Source organism: Eretmochelys imbricata, chromosome 14, assembly GCF_965152235.1.
Source record: "Eretmochelys imbricata isolate rEreImb1 chromosome 14, rEreImb1.hap1, whole genome shotgun sequence".
NCBI classification, from domain to species: Eukaryota; Metazoa; Chordata; order Testudines; family Cheloniidae; genus Eretmochelys; species Eretmochelys imbricata.
The window spans coordinates 33,495,905-33,517,903 of record NC_135585.1 but is presented as its reverse complement, the minus strand read 5'-3'; the positions used below and the strand labels follow the sequence as shown (position 1 = coordinate 33,517,903).

Genomic DNA, 21,999 nt, shown 5'->3' with positions numbered 1-21,999 from the left:
GCTGGGCCAAGAGGGAGAATCCCACCCATTAGTTCTTTTTTCAATGAGAGCTCAGATTCTGCATGCTGGTGGCACGGCCGGGTGAATTTGCTGGCTGTGAAGTCATGGGTCTGTTTGCTCTCTGTGTACTTGCAGTGTGGGAGGGGAAGGATAATGTGTTAGTTTTGCGGATGTTTATGGGGAGCTTGTCCCAGGCATGAGGGGCAGCACAGGAGAAAGCAGGAACTGGAAGGGTCTTCCCTGTATATTTAACAAGCCGTCGATGGAGGCTGGGATCATGGGATGACTGGAGGCAGGAATCGTTTCAATACTGAATGGGAGATGAAAGGGTAGGGACAGGGCATGCGGGACTTTGAAACTGAAGACAAGTAGCTTATGTGGCTACAATAGAGGTTGGGGAGCCAATGAAGGGATTCATAGAGGGGGTGACATGGTAAGGGCAATCGGCTTGGAAAATGATCTTTGCAGAAGCAGTGGGAATGGATGTAAGTGGGGCAAGAGTGAATATATCAAGGGCAGGGAAAAGGACATTGCTATAATTTGAGACACCTGACACACTGGAGTCTAAGATGTCTTTTTGACATCTTGTGGACTTCTAGCCATCAGCTTTAACTCAGCCTGGCTAACACCTCACTGCTGACTGACTGCTATAGTATAACCTGCATGTGGGACCAGGGGACCCCCCATCTCCTGTTCATTCTGTGCATGTGAAGAGCTGATCCAAGCAGTAAGGGGACCAGACATCAACAAGACACAGACAGCCATGGCCTCAGCACCTTCCATAGAGAAAGTGTTAGAAGAAGCCACTTGCTCCATCTGCCTGGAGTACCTGACAAAGCCGGTGACCATAGACTGTGGGCACAACTTCTGCCGATACTGCATCATCCAGTACAGTGAGCATGGGGAGCCTCAATCAGGCACAAAGATCCCCTGTCCCCAGTGCCAAGCGCCGTTCCAGGAATGGAAACTCCAGCCCAACAGGCAGCTCGCCAATATTGTAAAGAACATCAAACTATTGGGGTTAAAGTCAGGAAATGTGCAAAAGGAGAATCTTTGTGAGAGACATGAGGAGAAGCTCCAACTCTTCTGTGAGGAGAACAGAGAAGCCATCTGTGTGGTTTGCAGGCAGTCCCAGACTCACCACACTCATGCTGTGATCTCCATACAGGAGGCTGCCCAGGATTACAAGGTGAGAATCACTGCTGCTCTTGGCGAAGGAATCCCTTAAAGACCCCATTGTGCTTCTCTCCAGAACCAGCTGCTGGGGGCTGAGTGGGGACTCACATGGCTTAAGAGAGGTGGAGCCAGGCACTGCCAGGCTGGACAGTGAGGGGTCTGGCTGCCTCCCCCAACCCCCAGACAGGTAGTGAAGAGTGGAGCCAGCCATGTCCATCTCTCTGCCAGGCTGCACCTCCAGTGCCAGGTGACCACAGCCACCTTAGAGAACCTGAGTGGGGAAAACCAGGGCTTGTGCCCTTCCCTCTTCAGTGTGTGGGTGAGGCCCGACGGGTTGGCTCAAACAGTGGGTTTAGGGCTTGTTGGCACCTTTGCAACATCAGGAAGGTGGCACCATGGATTCTGCATTACATGGATGTCTCCCAGGGAGGCTCAGGCATGTCCCAGTGCAGCTTTCCCCAGCCTAGGCAGGATGTGTATGTGGCTTGTGGAGATCCATGAAGTTGTTTGATTAGAGGCTAAATGGAGCAGAAGTGGAGCCTGTGGGGAACAGACAAAGGAAGGGGATCCAGTCAGTGTGGGAAATAGGTAGCTTTGGCCCTGAGATTAGTGACTTCCCCCAAACACGGATCACCTGAGAGCTGAGGCAATGGGAGAACGGACATAGAGAAATGTTATGTCTGAACTAGCAGAGAAGGCAATAGACAGGCATAGGGAGCTGACAGATAGTTTCAGATTTGCAGCTGAACAATAAAGCCACCACAGCAGAAGCTAACATGAAAGCGAAGCTTTGCACTGGAAAGGGTGGAGTGCTCAAACATTGAAAGGAACAGTACATCACATTTGTCCACCCTGCTGCAAAAAACTTTCCAGACACATATACATTATCAATTAAATGGCTAACATGAAACAATGTATAACCTAAGTAACAATTGCAGGTGGACTACTGCATACTTTTAAATCGCAAAGGATCATGCTTCCGTTGAATAGCAACACTCTAACTAAACAATTTATAAGTTCAAGTACAGAGCTCGTTATTGTATTCTCTTGTGATGGTGGTGTGGCAGTGTCCTGAACTACTGGAACAGTCAGTGGTAAGGAATCAGCTGGATATGGTATGCAATCACCTGGATCTGGTACCAAAGTTTCTCTTAACAAGTCATTAAGACTAGGAGTTGTAATGGAAGGAGATTCAATCGAGGAACAGAAAGTCCTATTGGGACATCCCCGGACTTCGGCACTTGTTGAGGCTGCAACTGGTCCATATGTGATCTCCATAAAATACCATTGGCTAGTTTTACCAAAAACAATACAAGTCCTGTGCATTTTACAAATTCTCCTGGCACCCATTCTCTCAACAACTGTAGTTGCGAGTCCACATTAAGTCTCCAACTTGAAAAGAATGATGATGCATCTCACATAATCAGTTTGCATAGATTGGGATTTGGCTACAACTGCGGCAATATCAGGATGTAGCAGGTCCCAACAGGGACGCAAAGATTGCTTCAAGCAAAGAGTTTCCGTTGGCTCCTGGGTAGTAGTATGGGGTGCGTGCCTGTAGATGAGCAAGGAATTTTCCAGTCTCTGACTCAGAATAGATTTGTTGCTTTTAAGGGTTGCTTAAGTGTCTGTACAAAAAGAGTTCTGCTAGTAAGTTTGAAGCCGGATAGTATGAGCATATGTGCTGAATTCCATTTGAAGCTAGGAACCTCTGAAATTCTGCAGAACAGAATTGAGGTCCATTGTCACTCACTAACTGTAACAGTAAACCAAATTATCTGAACAAGGTGCGAAGATGTCCAATGATCTTAGCAGTAGTAGCAGAAGTCATGCTGAAAACTACTGGTCATTTCAAATGGCTTTGACTAAGACCAAAAACATGTAACCTTCTAAAAATCTGGCAAAGTCCACGTGATTAAGTGTCCAGTGTGTCTGAGTCCACAACCAAGGTATTTGAACAACCTGGCCAGGATCATGTTGAATTTGCTGGCACATAGGTATTGGAAGAAGATGAAGTGCTACAATTTGTCAATCCCGTCTAACAGATGTGACTCCAGGCTATGGCCTTCATCTGTACGATTCTAAGATGGTTTGTGAAGAGCTTCCAAACCTGAGATTGAACTGATTTTGGAATGAGCATTCACAATTCCCATAAGATGCAACCGTAATTCACAGATAATTCATGTTGACATGACATGAATTGTGTAAACCGCGGATTCTTATAATCGAACCCTGTACCTTGTGGTACCATTCCCTTCACAAGAGAAAGCACATCATCTGCAGCAGTTTCTTTGTTGATGCCTGTGCTAGTAATAGGTAACCTATTCATCAAGCTGAGAGAGAACATTTCATCCGAAGTTTCTTTGGGTAAATGAGAGGTTGGGTATGGCTTGTGTGATGGCCTATCAGCATTGCCATGCTGAGTCCCTTTATGGAACTGAATAGTACAGGAATGAGCAAAAAGTAGCAATGCCCATCATTGCATGCAAGCAGTAGCTACTGACGGAATTCCATGTTTCAGTCCAAATATTGAAAGTAAGGGCAATGATCCATCTGCAAAGTAATATGTCTATGTAGTGAGGCAGAGTGGCCTCCCACTGACCCAGAGCAGGAAGGACCTGCTTGGTGGAGAATGTGGGCAGCAACCTGACCCCTGCAGTAAGAGGTCCTGCATATGCCATGCCTTAGATATTCCTAATGGGAGAGATGGAGCTTGACAAACTCATTAAGTATCAAGCCAAGAGCAAACAGCAGCAGTAGGTGTCATAACTCCAGCAACAACGGCAACTAGTACAGGTACTGGGGGCCAAACAGCAACTGTTCTGGGATTTGGGGGCCCAACACCGTGAGGAGCAGCAACAGTGTCTCCAACAGCTTGCAACCCTGCTGCCTGGACCCAGTGGGCCACCTCCCAGGGGCACAATGAATCCCCCTACGTTTCCCATTGCACTCTTGGCCCCCTACCTGACTGAGGCAACCCAGATCGCCTATCGGGGCCTCCCAATTGATGAGGCACAAGATTATGGATGCATGAAGCTGCCCATTTTAGATGCCTTGGACATCATGCTGGAGACCTTGCGCCAGCAAAATTGGGCTAAAGGCTGCAGATCATCGTCCAGTAGATAAAAGACCTCTGCTGGCAATGGCTGCACCCTGAGCAGTGGTCAGCAGGTGAGGTCGCTGAGCATATCACTCTAGAGCAGTTTGTTCATGTCCTCCTGCCCCAAGGGAGGGCTTGGGTACTCCGGCACTGACCCACAACATTTAGTGTGGCTGTCACCTTATTGGAGGACTTCTTGGCCACTGAGAACGCTATTGGGCCAGGAGCCTGAGCCCCCTCAACGCCCAGTTTGATGCTCCTTGGCCCAGCAAGGAAGCCCAAGCCGAAGGAGCCCATGGTCGAATCCAAACCCATGACGATAGGCCCAGCAAACAACCACTGGGCCCATGTGGCACAGATGCTCCGACGTTGCTGACAAGACCACAACCCAAATCCCTCAGAGGTGATCCCCTGGCCAGGGCAACTAGAGCCTGGACCCTGCTTCTCCTGCAGCCGGCTTGGGCACTTACAATGGAAGTGTCCCAAGATGGACTGCATCTTCAGCCAAGTCTATACCGGAGAGTCTCAGGCCAGCAAACAACCATGGTGAAGTTTGGGTGAAAACGAGTCACAGCCTTCATAGACTCAGGCCGTAGGCAAAACCTCATCCAGCAGGAATTTGCCCCTGACCCCACACAAGCATGTTGAGAGATACACCTCCAATGTATCCATAGGGATGTAAAATCATATCCCAGTGCCTAAATCTCTCTGACCATTAACAGACTGATGTGGGTGTTGACACTGGAGTTGGCTTCCACCTCACCTATCTGGTCATCCGGGGATGAGACTGGCTGGGGTTTGACAGCCTTCTTCGGAAGAAGAGGAGGAGGCTGAAGAACCCCAAGGGGAACACCCTGATGAGCCCCCAGTCCCAATGATGATGCTGGGCCTCCCTGTGGAGAGTCCCATGATGACCCCCCTTTACAGATTTTTGTTGCAACCAGAGGGATGAACCCACACTGAGCTGGGCCTACAAACAGGTAGGCCAGGTCAACCGAGCCGTGACTGATCCCCTGAGGGCTGCACAATGGACCCAATTCAAGCTGACAGGCAATCACTTCTACCATGTTAATCAGAACTCCCAAACTCAGAAGTCTGGACCCAGTTGGTTGTCCCCCACGATCATAAGAAGGCCATCTTGAAGCTTGCCCACGACATTTCCATGGCTGGCCACCTGGGACAAGAGAAAAACCTGGCCTGAGTTCTGTCATGCTTCTTCTGCCCTGGAGTCCATCAGGAGATAAAGGTCTAGTTCACCTTATGCCCTGAGTGCCAACTAGCTGTCTCCGTCAGGGTGGCGAAAGCACCCTTGATCCTCTTACCCATGGTCAGGGATCCCTTTGAGCAAATTGCGATGGACCTGGTGGGCCCTCTCCTGAAGAGTAATGCGGGGTTCCAGGATAGCCTCATACTGATGGATTATGCCACTCACTTTCCCGAGGCCATCCCACTATGGCACACTTCCATCGCAGCAGAACTGGTGAAGGTATTCTCTTGTGTGGGCCTTCCCCCTGAGATTCTCATGGATCAAGAGACCAACTTCACTTCCCGGCTGATCCATCAGGTGTGTACCTTGTTGTGACATGTATGATAGTTTCTGGGCTTAGCTGGGTATTACTGACACTTTGTGCCCCAGTTTGAATCCATTGCAGCACCCCGCATGGCATTCTTAACCAAGGACCTCCCATGTTGGTACGCTGGTCAGCAGAATGTGAAGATATGTTCTGAGCCCTCGAGGAAAGCCTGTGTAGGGAACCCGTGCTCTTCAGCCGCGATTTCAACTGTGAGTTCCTGGTCCAAATCGATGCTTCAGAGGTGGGGCTCAGGGCAGCCCTCTCCCAGGAGTTGGATAGAGAAGAGCATCCCACCCTCTATGTCTGTGGGAAGCTCTACCCGCCCCGAGAATGTAACTATTCAGTTATACAGAAGGAGGCCCTGGCTGTTAAATGGGCTATCGACACCCTCAGATACTATCTTCCCTTTCATACTGATCACCGACCACAAAGCCTTAAAATGGCTAAATACCACGAAAAGTACCAATGCCAGATTGATGAGATGGTATCGCATCCTCCAGCAATTTGCAATTTGCCTTTACTGTCTGACGCTCAGCAGGTAAGGATAACACTAACACAGATTTTCTGGGGCGAGTCAGGATGGCAGCCATGAAGACCAGATGGACTTAAGGGGTGTGTGTGTGTAGTGAGGCGAAGTGGCCTCTCACTGAGCCAGAGGCAGAGGGACCACTCTCCAAACTCAGGTGGGCAGAGCCAGACCATGCTCACCCCTCCCACTGGAAGTCAGGGGGTGGGACAAGAAGTATATAGGGCTGGTCCTGGAGCTCAGTTGGGCTGCAGCTGCTGAAGGAGACAGATGCCTCTTGACCTCTCCTGAGCTGGGAGACTTCAGCGGACCGCTGCTGAGCTGAGGAGTGACCAGAGCTTCTGGAGCCATGCACTGACCAAGGCATTGAGGAGTCGCTGGGACTGGCACTGGACTTCTACCCCAACAAACTGGAGGACCACCCGCGGATCCAAGTACACCCCACGGGGAGTGTAGGAAGTGGCCCAGAGGCAGCCGACCCCAGTCTGGCTGTATTGCTGCCGGAGACCTGCTCAGCGAGTTGCAACTGGATTCCCTGCTGACCCAGTGGTGGAATACTCCACCACTGTTAGGGCCCTGGGTCGGGGCCTGATGGAGTCGGGTGGGCCTGGGCCCCGCTGCCACTTCACCCCTGAGGTGGCAGTCTCCCCTTGCTAGGCCAAGAGGCCTGCATTTGTTGGCCATCTGCTGGAGCTCGGATACCCAACCCTCTTGCCGTTCTACACAGAGCCACAGACTTCTTGCTGCCCCACCCTGACCAAGGGCTTGGGCTCATAATTGTTTGCTGCTCTGCCCTGACTGCAGGCCAGAGGCATAGACAGTTTCTTGACCCGCCCTACTTGGGGGTCTGGGACCCCGAGACTCATTTGTGGATCTGCCCAGACTGCAGGCCAGAGCCATATAGTCTGTGTAGTGCTCTGCTAATTCCCTGATTGTGGGTGACGCTCAGTTATGTAGTGAGGCGGAGTGGCCTCCCACTGACCCAGAAGGAGAGGGACCCCTGCTAACCCACTAGTCTACCATATAGGTAGGTATGGAACAGCCAAATACCAAAGATAATGCTGAGAGCTCTTAGCTCTATTTGCACATAGCTCTTCTCAGAAGTGACGAGTGTTTGTGGTGCAAAGGTAATTGGTTTCTCTATACCATTAGGAAAAATGTTGGCGAGAACTGTGCCCACTCCATATGGTGAAGCATCACAAACCACTTACAATGGAATCAAAACATCAATGTGCATTAGAACGTCAACAGTTTCTTTACTTCATTAAATGCATGCACACACTCTTAAAGATGCCAAAACTGTCACCAGATTAGGAAGAAATTTACTGCAGCAGTTAAGCAGTCCTAAGAATGAACATAACTGTGACATGTTCTCTGTCAGTGGTGCTTCAAGAACCATCTCCTCTTCTCTGGCGATTTCCTTAAGCCCAGGGCATCAATTACATATCCAAGGTATTCATCTGAAGATTTGAAAAACTCACAATTGTCTTGAAAAATCCTTAGTCCATGGTCTTCCAAATGTGTCAAAGCAGAACCCAAATTTCACAGATAATTCCCTTGATCCTTTCATGTAACAAAGATGTCATCCAAGTAACACTGAACTCCATTCGGTCCCTTCAGAATCTCATCCATAGCTTTCTAGATCAGGGCAGGTGCTGATGTGATACTAAAAGGCAACCTTTTATAACAAAATAAGACTTTTTGTGTGTTGACTGAGCCAGCATCTTGCAAATATCTCACAATCTCCATTTGTAGGTATGCATTGAGCAAATCCAATTTACTGAAACACTGTCTACCACTAAAAGTAGTTAATAAATCTTCAGTGTGAGGTAGTGGTTACTAATCTGCACATAAAACTGGATTAAGCATCACTTTGAAATCTCCACATATTAAGACTGAGTCTTTCCTGATCACTGGTACAATGGGTGTAGACCACTCACTGTGTGAAACTGGTGACAGGATTCCAATGTTCACTGAATGGTCCAAATCAACTTCCACCAGATGCTTCAGAGTATAAGGCACAGCTCTGGGCTTGCAATATTTTGGCTGGCTGTCAGTGAGCTTCCCTGAGACGTTTATCTGCCTAAGTTCTTTCAAAAACTTTAGAATGTCTGTCCAGTATTTCCTGAAGATTTTGAGGTACTTTTGTGATCACTTTGATCTTGATCCAATTCATCTTGAGCTTCTCAAGTCAAGATCTTCCAAATAATGGTGGATACTTTCCTTCAATCACATAAAAAGGTAAAATAACTGATTGGTCATCTAGTTGAACTTTTACCTGGCATATCCCTTTTTTGGACTAATTTTTCCCCAGTATAAGTCTTTAAAGTGGACGTTTCTTCCAGAGGAACTTGTGGCAATATCTAGTGATAGGCAGATACAGAAATCAATGAAACAGTATCAAGCTCCATTCTTGTAGGAACTCCTTCAGTCAGATGCCATCCTTGACTCCAGCTTCTGATAAAACATGAAGTGCTAAATCTTGATTTAAAAAACCCAGGATTACTTGTGGCACCTTAGAGACTAACAAATTTATTTGGGCATAAGCTTTCGTGGGCTAAAACCCACTGCATCGGATGCATGCACGAAAGCTTATGCCCAAATAAATTTGTTAGTCTCTAAGGTGCCACAAGTACTCCTTGGTTTTTTTTGTTGTTGATACAGACTAACACGGCTACCACTCTGAAATCTTGATCAGTGTCCCTACAGCTCTTGTCTTTTTCCACGTTATGAATTCCCAACTTCCATCATTTCTTAGGTTCAGTCTTCATAGGTGTCTTCTTGGATGTACAGTTACTATGTGTTGCTGGTCTCTGAACTGTGTGACAGGTCACAGCGATGTGTCCTCTCTTCTGGCAGTTCTAACAAATGATCTGGCATGCCCAGTAATCCATCTCCGCATGTGTAGTTTGTGCACTATAGCCCCATGGAAATTCTTCATGTTCCCATGGTCCTCTGTCTCACTAATTCAGAATATGAACTCCTCAGTTCATACTAATGTCCAGAAAATCCTTCTTTGCAGTTTCCATGGCAACAGTCACCTCAACAGCCTTCTTGAATGTAAACAGTGACATAGTCAGTAACGTCTTCTGAACCTGGTCATTGCATAATTCAGAGATAAATTGGTCATACAAGGCATCACTTAATGTTTGTCTGAACTGACAGTGCTCTGACAACATCCTTAGAGAAGCAACAAACTGTGCTACTGATTTTCCAGTTCCCTGATCTTGCTGATGGAACTGAAATTGTTCTGCTATCACTGATGATGTAGGAGAAAAGTGTTCCCACATTGTGGCAGTAATTGTGGCATACTTGGCAGTTCTTGGCACAGTTGGAGACAATAAATCATGTGGCAGTCCATATGGCTTCAGACCAGTCACTGTCAGCAAGATTGAAATTCGTTGTCTGTTGGGAAACTACAAATTACCCTGCAAGCTACAAATTGCTCAAAAAATTTGAGGCACACCACCTGTGATTTTAGTTTTCAACAAATTCATCATCATTGCCCACAAAAGGTGCCATTTCTCTGCTCTCCTGCTCTTCAAGCCTCCTGGATGACCTTTTCTGCCACAGAGAAATTCTTCCATTGTTACTGCACTGTCTGTGCTCGACATGCCCCCCCCGCTGGTTGTGTGTCCACACTGCAAACTGCAGAATTCTGCCTTTGGCTGCGCTTGTGCTCTCTCTGCTAGCAATCGACCCTCATAGCAGGTGAAGGCTCCCCTTCCACTCTCCTGTGTGGCAGAGTCCTTGGGACCCCAACAAGGCTGGGGGGCTCAACCCACAACCTTGTCGTGGTCACTCAGGTCAGGGACTAGGGTGTCCCCACTCCGGGGTGCTCTCTCCACACTGGATGCTTCCCTGACCCACTGATCATTACATACAGTTCAAAGCAAATACAATTTATTAAACAGCAATCGATTTTAAAAAATAAGGAAAAAATGAGAAAGGCTAAAGGAAAAAAACATGTCACCCCGCTCTGTGGCATGGGGACGTCACAACTAGCGTCTCTGGAATGTCAGGGCTGTTCACAGTCTGTGCCTCACACATCCCAGGCCTCCTGCCCAGGCTCTGGCTGTGCTGCAGGGATGCTGCAGGACACTTGCTCTGGAGGTGGCCACACGCTCTAGGTGGCAGGACCCTTCTTCCCAGTGTCATCTGCCCCGTCGGGGTTACGATCCCCCCTCCAAGTCTGGCCTGCAAGGCCTCTTGGCTGGGGGCATCTCCCTGCACTGGGCCCGCCGCCCAGGGTCCCCCTCGCTCTCCCCAGCTGCTCACCACACCCAGCTCCGGACTCCTCCAGCCCCAGCTCCAGCTCCACCACTCTGCCTCAGCACTGCTGCTGCTGCTGCTCTGCCTCCAGTTCCCTGGGCTGCTTCTCTGGACCCCCTGGCTCTGGTTGCTGCAGCTCTCCCCCCAGGACAGGTCTGCTCTGTGGGCTGCTTCTGTGACTCTGCTCCCAGCACCGACCTGCTTCCTGCGCTGCTTTTCTGGCTCCTCTGGATCTGGCCCAGCTCTGCTCCCCAGCTCAGCTCAGGCCCCTGCTTTCTCCTTAGCACAGCCCCACTCTGCCTGACCCAGGCAATTCCAGCTCACATGGAGGACAGAACCCCCCTGGCCTCCTGACTCCCTGATTAGCCTGCCCACCCTGTCAATCAGGCTGACCTGGAGCATTGGCCTCTCCCCATTGTTCCTGGGGACTGTCAGTCTCAGGGTCTTGATTTCCCATCGACCCTTCCCCTTTCTTTTGATACTGGGACCTAGTAACTAAAACACCCCCACTGAGTTTTAGTAAGGGGACAATAGTCCCCTTACACTAAAAGCGAGCTGATAGAAAAACAGCTTCTGCCCTGGTGGTTTTATTGTCAGCTGAAAAACTGAAACTGTGCAAGTGAGGCTTTGCACTGGGGAGGGGGGAGTGCTCAAACATTTAAAGGGACAGCACACCACAAGAAGGGGCCAGATCCTTGGCCCAATGGTGACTGATTGGTAATGCCCATAAACATACATTCATCTCCCTTCTGAAGCCTCCCCTGCCCAGGTGAGCACTCAGTTCTGAAAGGCTGCAGCTTGGTTCAGTGTCCTCAAACTTCAGCTAAACGCCTCCGTTTCTGAGAAATCTTGGAGCAGAGCAGACAAGTGGGGAAAAGTCTCCCCCAGGATCAGTGTCTCAGCCAGACAGTGCCCCAGAACATGCCACTCTGACGCTGCTGCCTCTGCCCAGGTTATTCTCCTGGCTTTGCTATTGAAATGTGCATTTCTCACAGGGCTGGACTGAGGCACCCCAGCCGCAACATGCTGACAAGGGGCCCTGTCGCGGCCCTGGCCCCATTAGCAGTGGTTGTGGAAGAGGCCACCCACACAAGGGCTGTCTGCTGCGGGTGGGGCCTGTGAACCTATTTAGACAGGCAGGAGGAGAGGCTGGGGGCTCCCTCCCCTTGGGAATCCCAGGGGCTGGGGGTCCTTTTTCCCCACAGGATCAACAGCAAGAATCCTCTCCCTCCCACTGAAAGAGAGAGATACTCAAAAAGGGTCAGGGAGCCCCCCCCCCATCTATTAGCCAAGGTGTCTATGATTGGATGGGGGAGCTGAGTCATATGACCTACCCCCTGCTGCCACACAAAGCCCCTCTTTTTGCGGAGGGGTTGGCTGGCCCCCAGAGCAGTGAGGCTTGGTGTCAATGTTCCATACACATACATGGAGCCGTCCCCTCTCATGGCACTGGGCTCAGGCTCTCTACAGACTCAGGCAGGAATCGCTGTATCTGTCACATTTGGGGCATGTTTTGAATATTTTCTTTGCAACCCAGAGGGTTTGAAACATTCTCTTTTTAATGAAAGCCAAAAGCCTGATTTTATCACATAACTCCAGTAGCTGGGGCCTAGACATGGGTTTGTAGTGCCTCTGTTTCATCTGGCCCTGCCTCCTGCAATCTCCACCCATCAGATGTGCAGATTAATGGCTATCACACATGGTGCCCCTGCAGGTGAAACTCCAGGAAGCCCTGGGCCCTCTGAGGCTGGAGCTGGAGGAGGCCCTGGAGCTGACATCTGAAGAGGAGGAGAAAACCACAGTGTGGAAGGTGCGTGTCTGGGCAGCCAATCAGAGCTGTGACATGTGCTGCTGGACAGCCTGGTCTCTCAGCTTGTGTAGCAGGTAGAGCTCCCTCTTCCTAGGTACATAAAGGGCTGCCCCATTTGCTGCCCCCTGTCTCCTCCCCCCCAATACGATTGCCTCTGTGTGCTGGTCCATTTCTCCCCCCTTCCCCCCGCACCACTGCCTCCAGGCACTGACCGCTACCCTTCATGTATCACTGTCTTCTGGTACTGGCCCCTATGCTCCCCAGATCTGACCCCCTACTGAACCCCCAGATTCCCCTTACCACAGGAGTCTTCTGGGGCAGGACAGTGGTTTTAGGGAGTTGCCAGATGCTCCAACTCAAGCATCAGTGTTCAAGGGGTCACTGCCTGCCCTAATCCAGTGAGATCACTGGGATCTTCAGGACAAAGGACACAGTCTTCCCGCCCTGCTGCTCAGACCCCCCGTCCCACAGAGCAGGAGAGGCTGAAGGTGGGAAGGGGATACAGGGGCAATGGTTGGGGTGGGACCAAGTAACTTTTTGTAAGAAGGAGATTTTGCAATTCCATTACACTGAAAACCTTCCCATGTGCGTGATCCCTGCAGCTCATGACTCTAGCAGCCCTGCTCCCTAATCTGTGAGGCAGACTCGGCACGCCATGTGCCCAGTTCTGACTCTTGGACTTTGTTCCTTTTCCATTTTTTACTAAAGGAAAAAGTAGAGCATCGGAGACAGTTGATCATGTGTGAATTTAAGAAACTGCACCAGTTTCTGAGTGAGGAAGAGCAGCTGCTACTGCAGCAATTGGCGGAGGAGGAGATGGAGACTTTGCAGAGACTACAGGACAATATAACAAAGCTCTCAGAGCAGAGTGCCGCTTTGCAGCGGCTGATCACAGAAGTAGAAGAGAAATGCCAGCAACCAGCTGCTGAGCTGCTGAAGGTGGGACTGTTAACATTCTCCCCATCCACCCCTGCAGCATTAAACTCTCCAGTCAGTGACTAGATCCCAGGAATTAGTGACAAATCCTATTTCCAGTGCCTGGTCTGACAGTTTCCCAACACAAACAAAGGCCCATGCATGAGGCCCTGTCAGCGTTGACACGCACAGTCTGTGTTAGAGGGAAAGGGAGATGCAACGGGGGCTTTGCCGGTCAAAGGGATGGAACGGAAGGAGCAGGGGGCTGATGTGGTTCCTTCTGTGATTGCTGGATCTTGGCCCAATGTGGCTGATGAGCAGAGATTCTGAGCCATGCGGGGAGGGGGGGGTGGGGGGGCGGGGCAGAAGGGGGAGCCACAACCCAGAGTGAGCTCTCAAATTAATGAAATGAAAGGGTCGAGACTCTCATCGCTAGCCATTCATGCTGGGGGCCTCCATCAATGGGTGCCAGCCTGAGACACCTGGGGCCTGATACTGGGAAGAGCTGAGCACTCACACGCCAGCTGAAGTGATGAGAGCTGCAGCTGCTCAGGGTGAGGATCTGTGCACTGTCTCCTTAGATTTGCAGCAGGAAGCTGGACAGGAGGGAGACTGGAGACAGTTTGGGTGGAAGCTCTACAGGGAAGTGGAGGGACAGACAGAGGCACGTTAGGGATGTTGCTGCTTTTGTTCCAACAAAGCTCCTTGTTCAGTGTTCACAAAACATCACATTCTTCGCCATTGTCACATGACACCCAGCTCCTTTGAGAATCAGAACCAGGGTAAACGGGGCACCTGAAATCAGCGATCACTGCTGAATATCCTGCACAAAAGAGTCTGGCCCTGATGTGTTAAATGTTGTGAATTAATTCTGATCAAGTGTGGAAAGTCACTCAGGATTTTTGCATGTGGTGTTAACCCAGCTCTCTGACTCTCTGTCTCCTTTCAGGATGTGAAAAGCACATTGATCAGGTGTGTTCCCATTTCCATTTCTCCTTCTATTCCTGTGAGCAATGTGTGCGCAGAGCAGCCAAGTGATGATGAGACGTTTTCTTCACAGGAGTGAGAATGTGACACTCCAGGATCCAGAAGCTGTTTCTCCTGCCCTGAAGAATGTATATAAAATCTGCCTTGACATGAAGGAAATGCTGGAGAGATTCACTGGTCAGTGAAAGTTACTGTCCTGGGTTTCCTTTACATGTGGGTGGGGAGGAGAATTGACACAGGCAATGTGTGAGTCTTCCATTTGGGGTGGCTTACACACAAGCACTAGAAGCTCCCTAGAAGTGGGGGCAACAGTGCCCAGACTGCGGCCCTACCCCACCGAGGCTCCACCGCCCACCCCCTCTTCTGAGCCTCCCTGTTTGCCCCTCTCTGCCCCCTCTCCCGAGCGCCCCCTGCTCGTCCCTCTCCCGAGTGCCGCCTACTTGCTCCTCTCCCGAGCACCTCACACTCCCCATGCCCCAGGGTCCCCATCTGCAATGGGTAAGGCCCCTCACTGTCATGCAGCCCTTAGGGGCTGGGCAGTAAGAGTCATTATTGATATAGTGCCCACGAGTGAGCCAGGCACTGCAGAGACAGAACAAGGGGCTGCCGGCCCTGGATGGGCTCCTAGTCTGAGTGCAGACAAGGCTCAGCATGGGGAGCAGCAAATGCTAGGGGGAGCTGGTGTGAGGGTCCCAGTGTGGGGCCGCCCAGTCCCTGGGCCTGTCCTTTGCCTTTCTGGGTCTGACAGAGAGTACTGTAGTGACCGTGTTGGCTCCATACTGGGCCCTGCATCACCCTCAGTTCAGCATCCAGCCAGCAGGGGACTCTGTACCCCCAGGGCATGGTGCAGGGCAGATGCAGCCTGAGATCTGGGGAGCTGGAGGCTGCTGGGGAGCAGGAGCAGCCTGAGAGCTGGAACAGGGACTCTGGGAATCAGGCGGGAGGCACAGCACCCTGTGCTCAGTGTTCACTCCAGGTTCTCACTCAGTGACACAGGCTCCGCTGGGGTCAGACACTGTAGTGAGGGGCCCACACAGACAGACTGCAGAGAGTGAGGCTCTGTCTGCATGGGGAAGTGGTAACAGTTCAGTTAAACAGGGGCCACTTTTGCACTCGTTATGGGGTAGGACCATGAACCGCGCCCCCCAAGCTGGCTCATGGTGACCCTGCAACAAGTGCCTTCCCTCAGCTTCCCCTCTTCAGCACTCCTTAAATTACAATCCAAAAGGTCTGAGACAAAAGTCCCCTGCTGGCATCTACTTTGAGTCCAAATAAACGTCAAAATAAGATAATTTCTTTGCTCGGTTTCAGCCCCAGCTCTTACTCTTTGCTCGGTTTCAGCCCCGGCTCTTACTCTAACTCCTCCCTCTCCTTGAGTCCTCAGCCCTCCTTCCTGGATCTGGGTTGGGTCAGACTGTACCTTTGTTCTCTCTCACCTGCAGTTGCTTTCTCCAGCCAGGTGCAGTCACCCAGGCTTCTGCCCTGCTGCTGCCATGGGTGTCACATCTAGGGCCTTGTCTACACTATCCCAATCATAGAATCATAGAATCATAGAATATCAGGGTTGGAAGGGACCTCAGGAGGTCATCTAGTCCAACCCCCTGCTCAAAAGCAGGACCCATCCCCAATTAAATCATCCCAGCCAGGGCTTTGTCAAGCCTGACCTTAAAAACTTCTAAGGAAGGAGATTCCACCACCTCCCTAGGCAACGCATTCCAGTGTTTCACCACCCTCCTAGTGAAAAAGTTTTTCCTAATATCCATCCTAAACCTCCCCCACTGCAACTTGAGTTGACCCAAGTTACACTGCTCCAGTTAAGTGAATAACGTAACTGGAGTCGACATAGCTTAGGTCGACTTACCACGGTGTCTTCACTGCACTGTGGCATCCCGTCGACTTCCCTTACTCTTCTCCAAGAAGTGGAGTACCGGAGTCTATGGAGAGCACTCCGCCACAAAGTTAAACCCAATGAGTCACGTCCGCATGACACTGAGACAGTCACACAGGGGTTTTCTCCGGGATCACTACAGCAGTGTTCAAAGTGATTTAAATTAACCCTGTGATGCTTTCTCCTGTGGCCAAGCCCTGGGGCGCATGAGTGGAGCAGGGAACATCTGTGTATTTGCCAGGTGCGCAGACCTCTCTGGGTGGAGACACTTTCACACTGGCTCAGGAATCGGTGCTAGGAGATCCCACTGACCAGGAGGCCGAGGGCTCTCACTCCCCTGCCCTGGGGAGTGAAGGGAGGGACTCTCGGGCTGCTGTTCTTCATCCCAGAACGTGCTTTGTGTGTATAAAAAGATCTTCTACACTTTCCACAGTATGCATCCGATGAAGTGAGCTGTAGCTCACGAAAGCTTATGCTCAAATAAATTGTTTAGTCTCTAAGGTGCCACAAGTACTCCTTTTCTTTTTGCGAATACAGACTAACACGGCTGCTACTCTGAAACCTGTCAGAGCTCAGGGTCTCAGAGAAACCTCTTCCCGTCGGGGCCCGCGGAGCCTGTAAACTCTGTGGGGAGTGTCTGGGCAGCCCCATCCTGGAGCAGCTGTTTGAGGAGCAGACGAGCCCTACAGACTCACCGGGCAGCATGTCAGTGCCACGACACAGAGATCTCCATGGAGGGGACTCACACACTCTGCTGGTAAAGCTGGGGAGTCTAGATCCCAAGGGAGGAGCAAGGGTTTTTTGATTGTGGTTGTGACTTCAAAACTATGGAGATGCTTCCCATATTAACTCTGATCTTGACCCCCTCTGACTGTGAAATTAAACTGCTTCCCACCTGCAATTTTTCCTTAGTGCGCTCCAGCCTGGGAAGAAAACTTTGGACATTGCAGGCCAATCTGGCCGGGCACAGGGAGAAAATAGAGTGTTTGGCTTTGTGAAATGTCTTGTATTTTAAACCCAAAGGCCCGGATCCCCAAAGAGACACAGGTGTTGTGATGCTGAGCATTTCCAGTGCCTAATATTTAATCACAGGAACAACACTGCATCTCACAAAGCCTTAGTTAGGTGTCCAGGCTCCCTGCAGAACGAATGGTAAGAGACTGGCGTCTCAGGCTGTGATTCACAAATGCCAGCACACTAGGCTAGTTATTACATTAGCTAACCAATGGGAGATACTGATGACAAGGGGGTCTGCTAAGACCTGTCACTCTCACGGAGACGGGTATCTACCTCTGCTTAGTCAGCCACAAAAGGGAACACCTCGACTGGAGTCAGGCGGCTTAGACACCTACACCACTTCTTGTGGGAATGAATTGGATGCCTTCTTCATGCCGCACAAAACAGCCAGAAGAGTTTCAGTTGGTGCTGCCTCCCTTATAACTTTTAGCCCTGTGCTTAAAGCACTTACCTGGGATGTGGGTGATCCTGGTTCAATTCCCCCATCTGCTTGGGGGGAGATAAGGATTTGAACAGGGATCACCTACCTCTCAGGTGAGTTACCTTAACCCTCTGGGTATGAGAGAGGCTGTTTTGGGCCTTCCACACTCTCCCTTGTTGAAGCTGTTGCACTGTGGATTAAATAATTAAAGGTCATTGGACCAGAGAGTGAATTTGAGAATGAGTCTACAGCTTGGTGGTTTGGGCACCCATCTGTGAGGTAGGAGAGCAAGGAGCTAGTGCCCCTGCTCTAATGACTCTTTAATTATTTATCCACCTTGGAACATCGTCAACAGGAGAGACTGAGGCACACCCCTCATCAGCATAGCCCAGTGAGTAGAGCACTGTCCTGAGTCCTATGCAAATTCCCTTCTCACCCTCTGGCAGAGGTGGAGTTAAACCAAGAGTCCCCCACATCCTAACCACTAGGCTAAAATTTATGAGGCAAGCCCTTCCCCACCGGCTGTTCTCTGTGACCTCGCCTGAGGGACCCGATCTGATAGACAGCCCCTGAGCACACCTACCAAACTGGGCCTGGGACACGAGTGAGGTGACTGAAAATGTGTCTTCTCCAGTCCGTTGATCATGGTGGGGCTCAGGCAGGGGATAGGCGTCCACATGCCTAGAAGGAGCTAGCTGTGTGCATGGTGAGATGGGAGAAACACAGGCACTGAGGGAACTTTTACTGCACAACCTTAGGCTCTGAGTGAGTTTCAGTGCCAACAGGGTCAGCAGGAGTTTTAGAATAATAGAATAGACTAATAGAATCATAGGGCTGGAAGGGACTTCGAGAGGTCATCTAGCCCAGTCCCCTGCACTCGTGGCAGGACTCAGTATTATCTGGAACATCCCTGACAGGTGTTTGTCCAACCTGCTCTTAATCTCCAGTGATGGAGATGCTACAACCTCCCTAGGCAAGGGGTTCCAGTGCTGAACCACCCTGAGAGTCAGGAAGTTTTTCCTAATGTCCAACCTAAAACGACCTTGTTGCAATTTAAACCCATTGCTTCTTGTCCTAGCCTCAGAGGTTAAGAACAACAATTTTCTCCCGCTTCCTTGTAACAACCTTTTATGTACAGTACATGAAAACTGTTATCATCTCCCTTGTCAGTCTTCTCTTTTCCAGACTAAACAAACCCAGTTTTTTCAATCTTCCCTCATAGGTCATGTTTTCTAGACCTTTAATCATTTTTATTGCTTTTCTCTGGACTTTTTCCAATTTGTCCACATCTTTCCTGAAGTGTGGTGTGCAGAACTGGATACGATACTCCAGTTGAGGCCTAATCAGCATGGAGTAGAGCGGAAGAATTTCTTCTTAAGTCTTGCTTACAACACTCCTGATAATGTATTCCAGAATGATGTTTGCTTTTTTTGCAACAGTGTTACTCTGTTATCTCATGTTTCAGCCTAGCAGCCGTGTTAGTCTGTATTCGCAAAAAGAAAAGGAGTACTAGTGGCACATTAGAGACTAAACAATTTATTTGAGCATAAGCTTTCGTGAGCTACAGCTCACTTCATCGGATGCATACTGTGGAAAGTGTAGAAGATCTTTTTATACACACAAAGCACGTTCTGGGATGAAGAACAGCAGCCCGAGAGTCCCTCCCTTCACTCCCCAGGGCAGGGGAGTGAGAGCCCTCGGCCTCCTGGTCAGTGGGATCTCCTAGCACCGATTCCTGAGCCAGTGTGAAAGTGTCTCCACCCAGAGAGGTCTGTATTCCGATGAAGTGAGCTGTAGCTCACGAAAGTTTATGCTTGAATAAATTGGTTAGTCTCTAATGTGCCACTAGTACTCCTTTTCTTTTTGCGAATACAGACTAACACGGCTGCTAGGCTGAAACATGAGATAACAGAGTAACACTGTTCTTCTTTTCTTTTTCTGGTATCTCATATTTAGTTTGTGATCTACTATGACCCCCAGATCCCTTTCTGCAGTACTCCTTCCTAGGTAGTCATTTCCCATTTTGTATGTGTGCAACTGATTGTTCCTTCCTAAGTAGAGAAGTTTATATTTTTCCTTATTGAATTTCATCCTATTTACTTCAGACCATTTCTCCAGTTTGTCCAGATCATTTTGAATTATAATCCTATTCTCCAAAGGACTTGCAACCCCTCCCATCTTCGTATCATCTGCAAACTTTATAAGTGTGCTTTCTATGCCATTATCTAAATCATTGATGAAGATATTGAACAGAACCAGACCGAGAATTGATCCCTGCGGGACCCCACTCATTATGCCCTTCCAGCCTGACTGTGAACCAACAATAACTACTTTTTGGGAATTGTTTTTCAACCAGTTACACACCCAACTTATAGTAACTCCATCTAGGTTGTATTGCCCTAGTTTGTTTATGAGAAGGTTGTGCAAGACAGTTTCAAAACCCTAACTAAAATCAAGATATACCAGATCTACCGCTTCCCCCTATCCAAAGGCATGTTACTATGTCAAAGAAAGCTATCCAGTTGGTTTAACACAATTTGTTCTTGACAAATCCATGCTGACTGTTACTTATCACCTAATTATCTTCTAGATGTTTGCAAATTGATTGTTTAATTATTTGCTCCATCATGCATCCCATGAAGTGAACTGTAGCTCACGAAAGCTTATGCTCAAATAAATTTGTTAGTCTCTAAGGTGCCACAGTACTCCTTTTCTTTTTGCGGATACAGACTAACATGGCTGCTACTCTGAAAGCTAAATGGTCTGTAATTCCCCAGGTTGTCCTTATTCCCCTCTTCATAGATTGACACTATATTTGCCCTTTTCCAGTCTTCTGGAATCTCTTCTGTCTTCCATGACTTTTAAAAGATCACATCCCAGTGGAGCTGAAACCAGGGACTTAGGCCCAAGCTCCTTTTGTGCAGTCACTGGGATCTGTGCTCCTCAGTCACTCAGACATAAGCAAAGATCCACCTCTGTCTGTGCAGTGCCTGGCACAACAGGGAACTAGCCTGAGTGGCCTCTAGACCCCACTTCAATGTCCTCCATGTCCCCCTGGCATCCACCCTTCTCTGCAACTCCCACAGCACCTGCCCCTCCAGGTCCCTTGCTACTGCCCCAAATTCCTACCTCCTGCCCCATCCCTGAGCACCTTCCCTCTGCCCCCTGGCACCTGTCTTTCCTCTTCCCTCACCACCACCACCCTTGTTCCTGCAGCCTGCCCTTCCCCCCCTGCCTCCCTGACATCTGTCCCCTTCCCCTGCCAGCCTTTATCCCTCTCTTCTCTGCAACCCCCACTTCTCCCCTCCTATCCTTTCTGATTCCTTGATGCCTGCCCCGTCCCTCCCACTACTCCATGGAGATCTCCCCCTTCCCTTCCCATCCGCTCCCCTTCCCTGGTGCTTGTTCCTCCCCTCTCCTATGTCCCTCACAAGCACCTGCCCCTCTTTCCATCTCCTCTCCTTCCCCTGCCCCCTTGGCCTTAGATGGGGCCCTGACTCCCCTTAAATGGCCAGCAACCTTGTGTCACAGCAATTAATGGGGACACAGGTTAATTTCCCTTTGATCCCAGTGACCAGCCCCTGCCTCCAGCACTGACTCTGTGGACTCTCTCCCCAGTGGATGTGACTCTGGATCCAGACACGGCTCATCCCAGCCTCATCCTGTCTGAGGATCAGAAAACTGTGACATACGAAGATAAACAACAGGATCTGCCTGACAATATTAAGAGATTTGATACTTATCCCGTTTCCTGGGCTTTAACAAATTGACAGGAGGGAGGCATTACTGGGAGGTGGAGGTGGGAGACAAAACAAACTGGACTCTGGGGGTTTGTACAGAATCTGTGACAAGGAAGGGGAAGATTTACCTATCACCTGAGAATGGATTCTGGACAGTGTGTCTGAGATATAAGGAATACAAGGCCCTCACCTCCCATTTGACTCCACTGTCCATGAGCGTCAGGCCCAGCTGGGTAGGGATTTTCCTGGACTATGAGGCAGGAGAGGTCTCATTTTACAATGTGACTGACAAGTCCCATCTCTTCACTTTCACTGACACTTTCTCTGGGACGCTCCACCCTTATTTTTATACTGGTTACAAAGAGGGATTTAGAAACACATCTCCCTTGATAATCTGCCAAGTCCCAGCTCAGGCTGGAGGGAATCTCTGTTCCTGACAGTGACACCCATGGAGGAGCCTGTCCCCTCCCAGCGCTGACCAGCCCCCAGGTGTGTTCCTATAAGGATGGCCTGGGAAATCATCTGCCTGTCACCGCCTCCCCCTCAGTTCCCAGCACCAAGCCTGTGAGCTAG

The 21,999-nt window shown here is 49.9% G+C and overlaps 1 protein-coding gene across 1 annotated transcript; it reads left to right on the top strand.

Annotated features, from left to right (window-relative positions):
• Positions 1-763: 763 nt before the first annotated feature.
• LOC144274352 (E3 ubiquitin-protein ligase TRIM39-like) lies at positions 764-21,863 on the top strand. Its single transcript, XM_077833116.1, is given in 7 exon segments — positions 764-1,189; positions 12,363-12,458; positions 13,167-13,397; positions 14,323-14,345; positions 14,434-14,537; positions 21,305-21,421; positions 21,424-21,863. Coding segments are annotated over 7 exon segments (1,437 nt in total).
• The last annotated feature ends 136 nt before the right edge of the window (positions 21,864-21,999 follow it).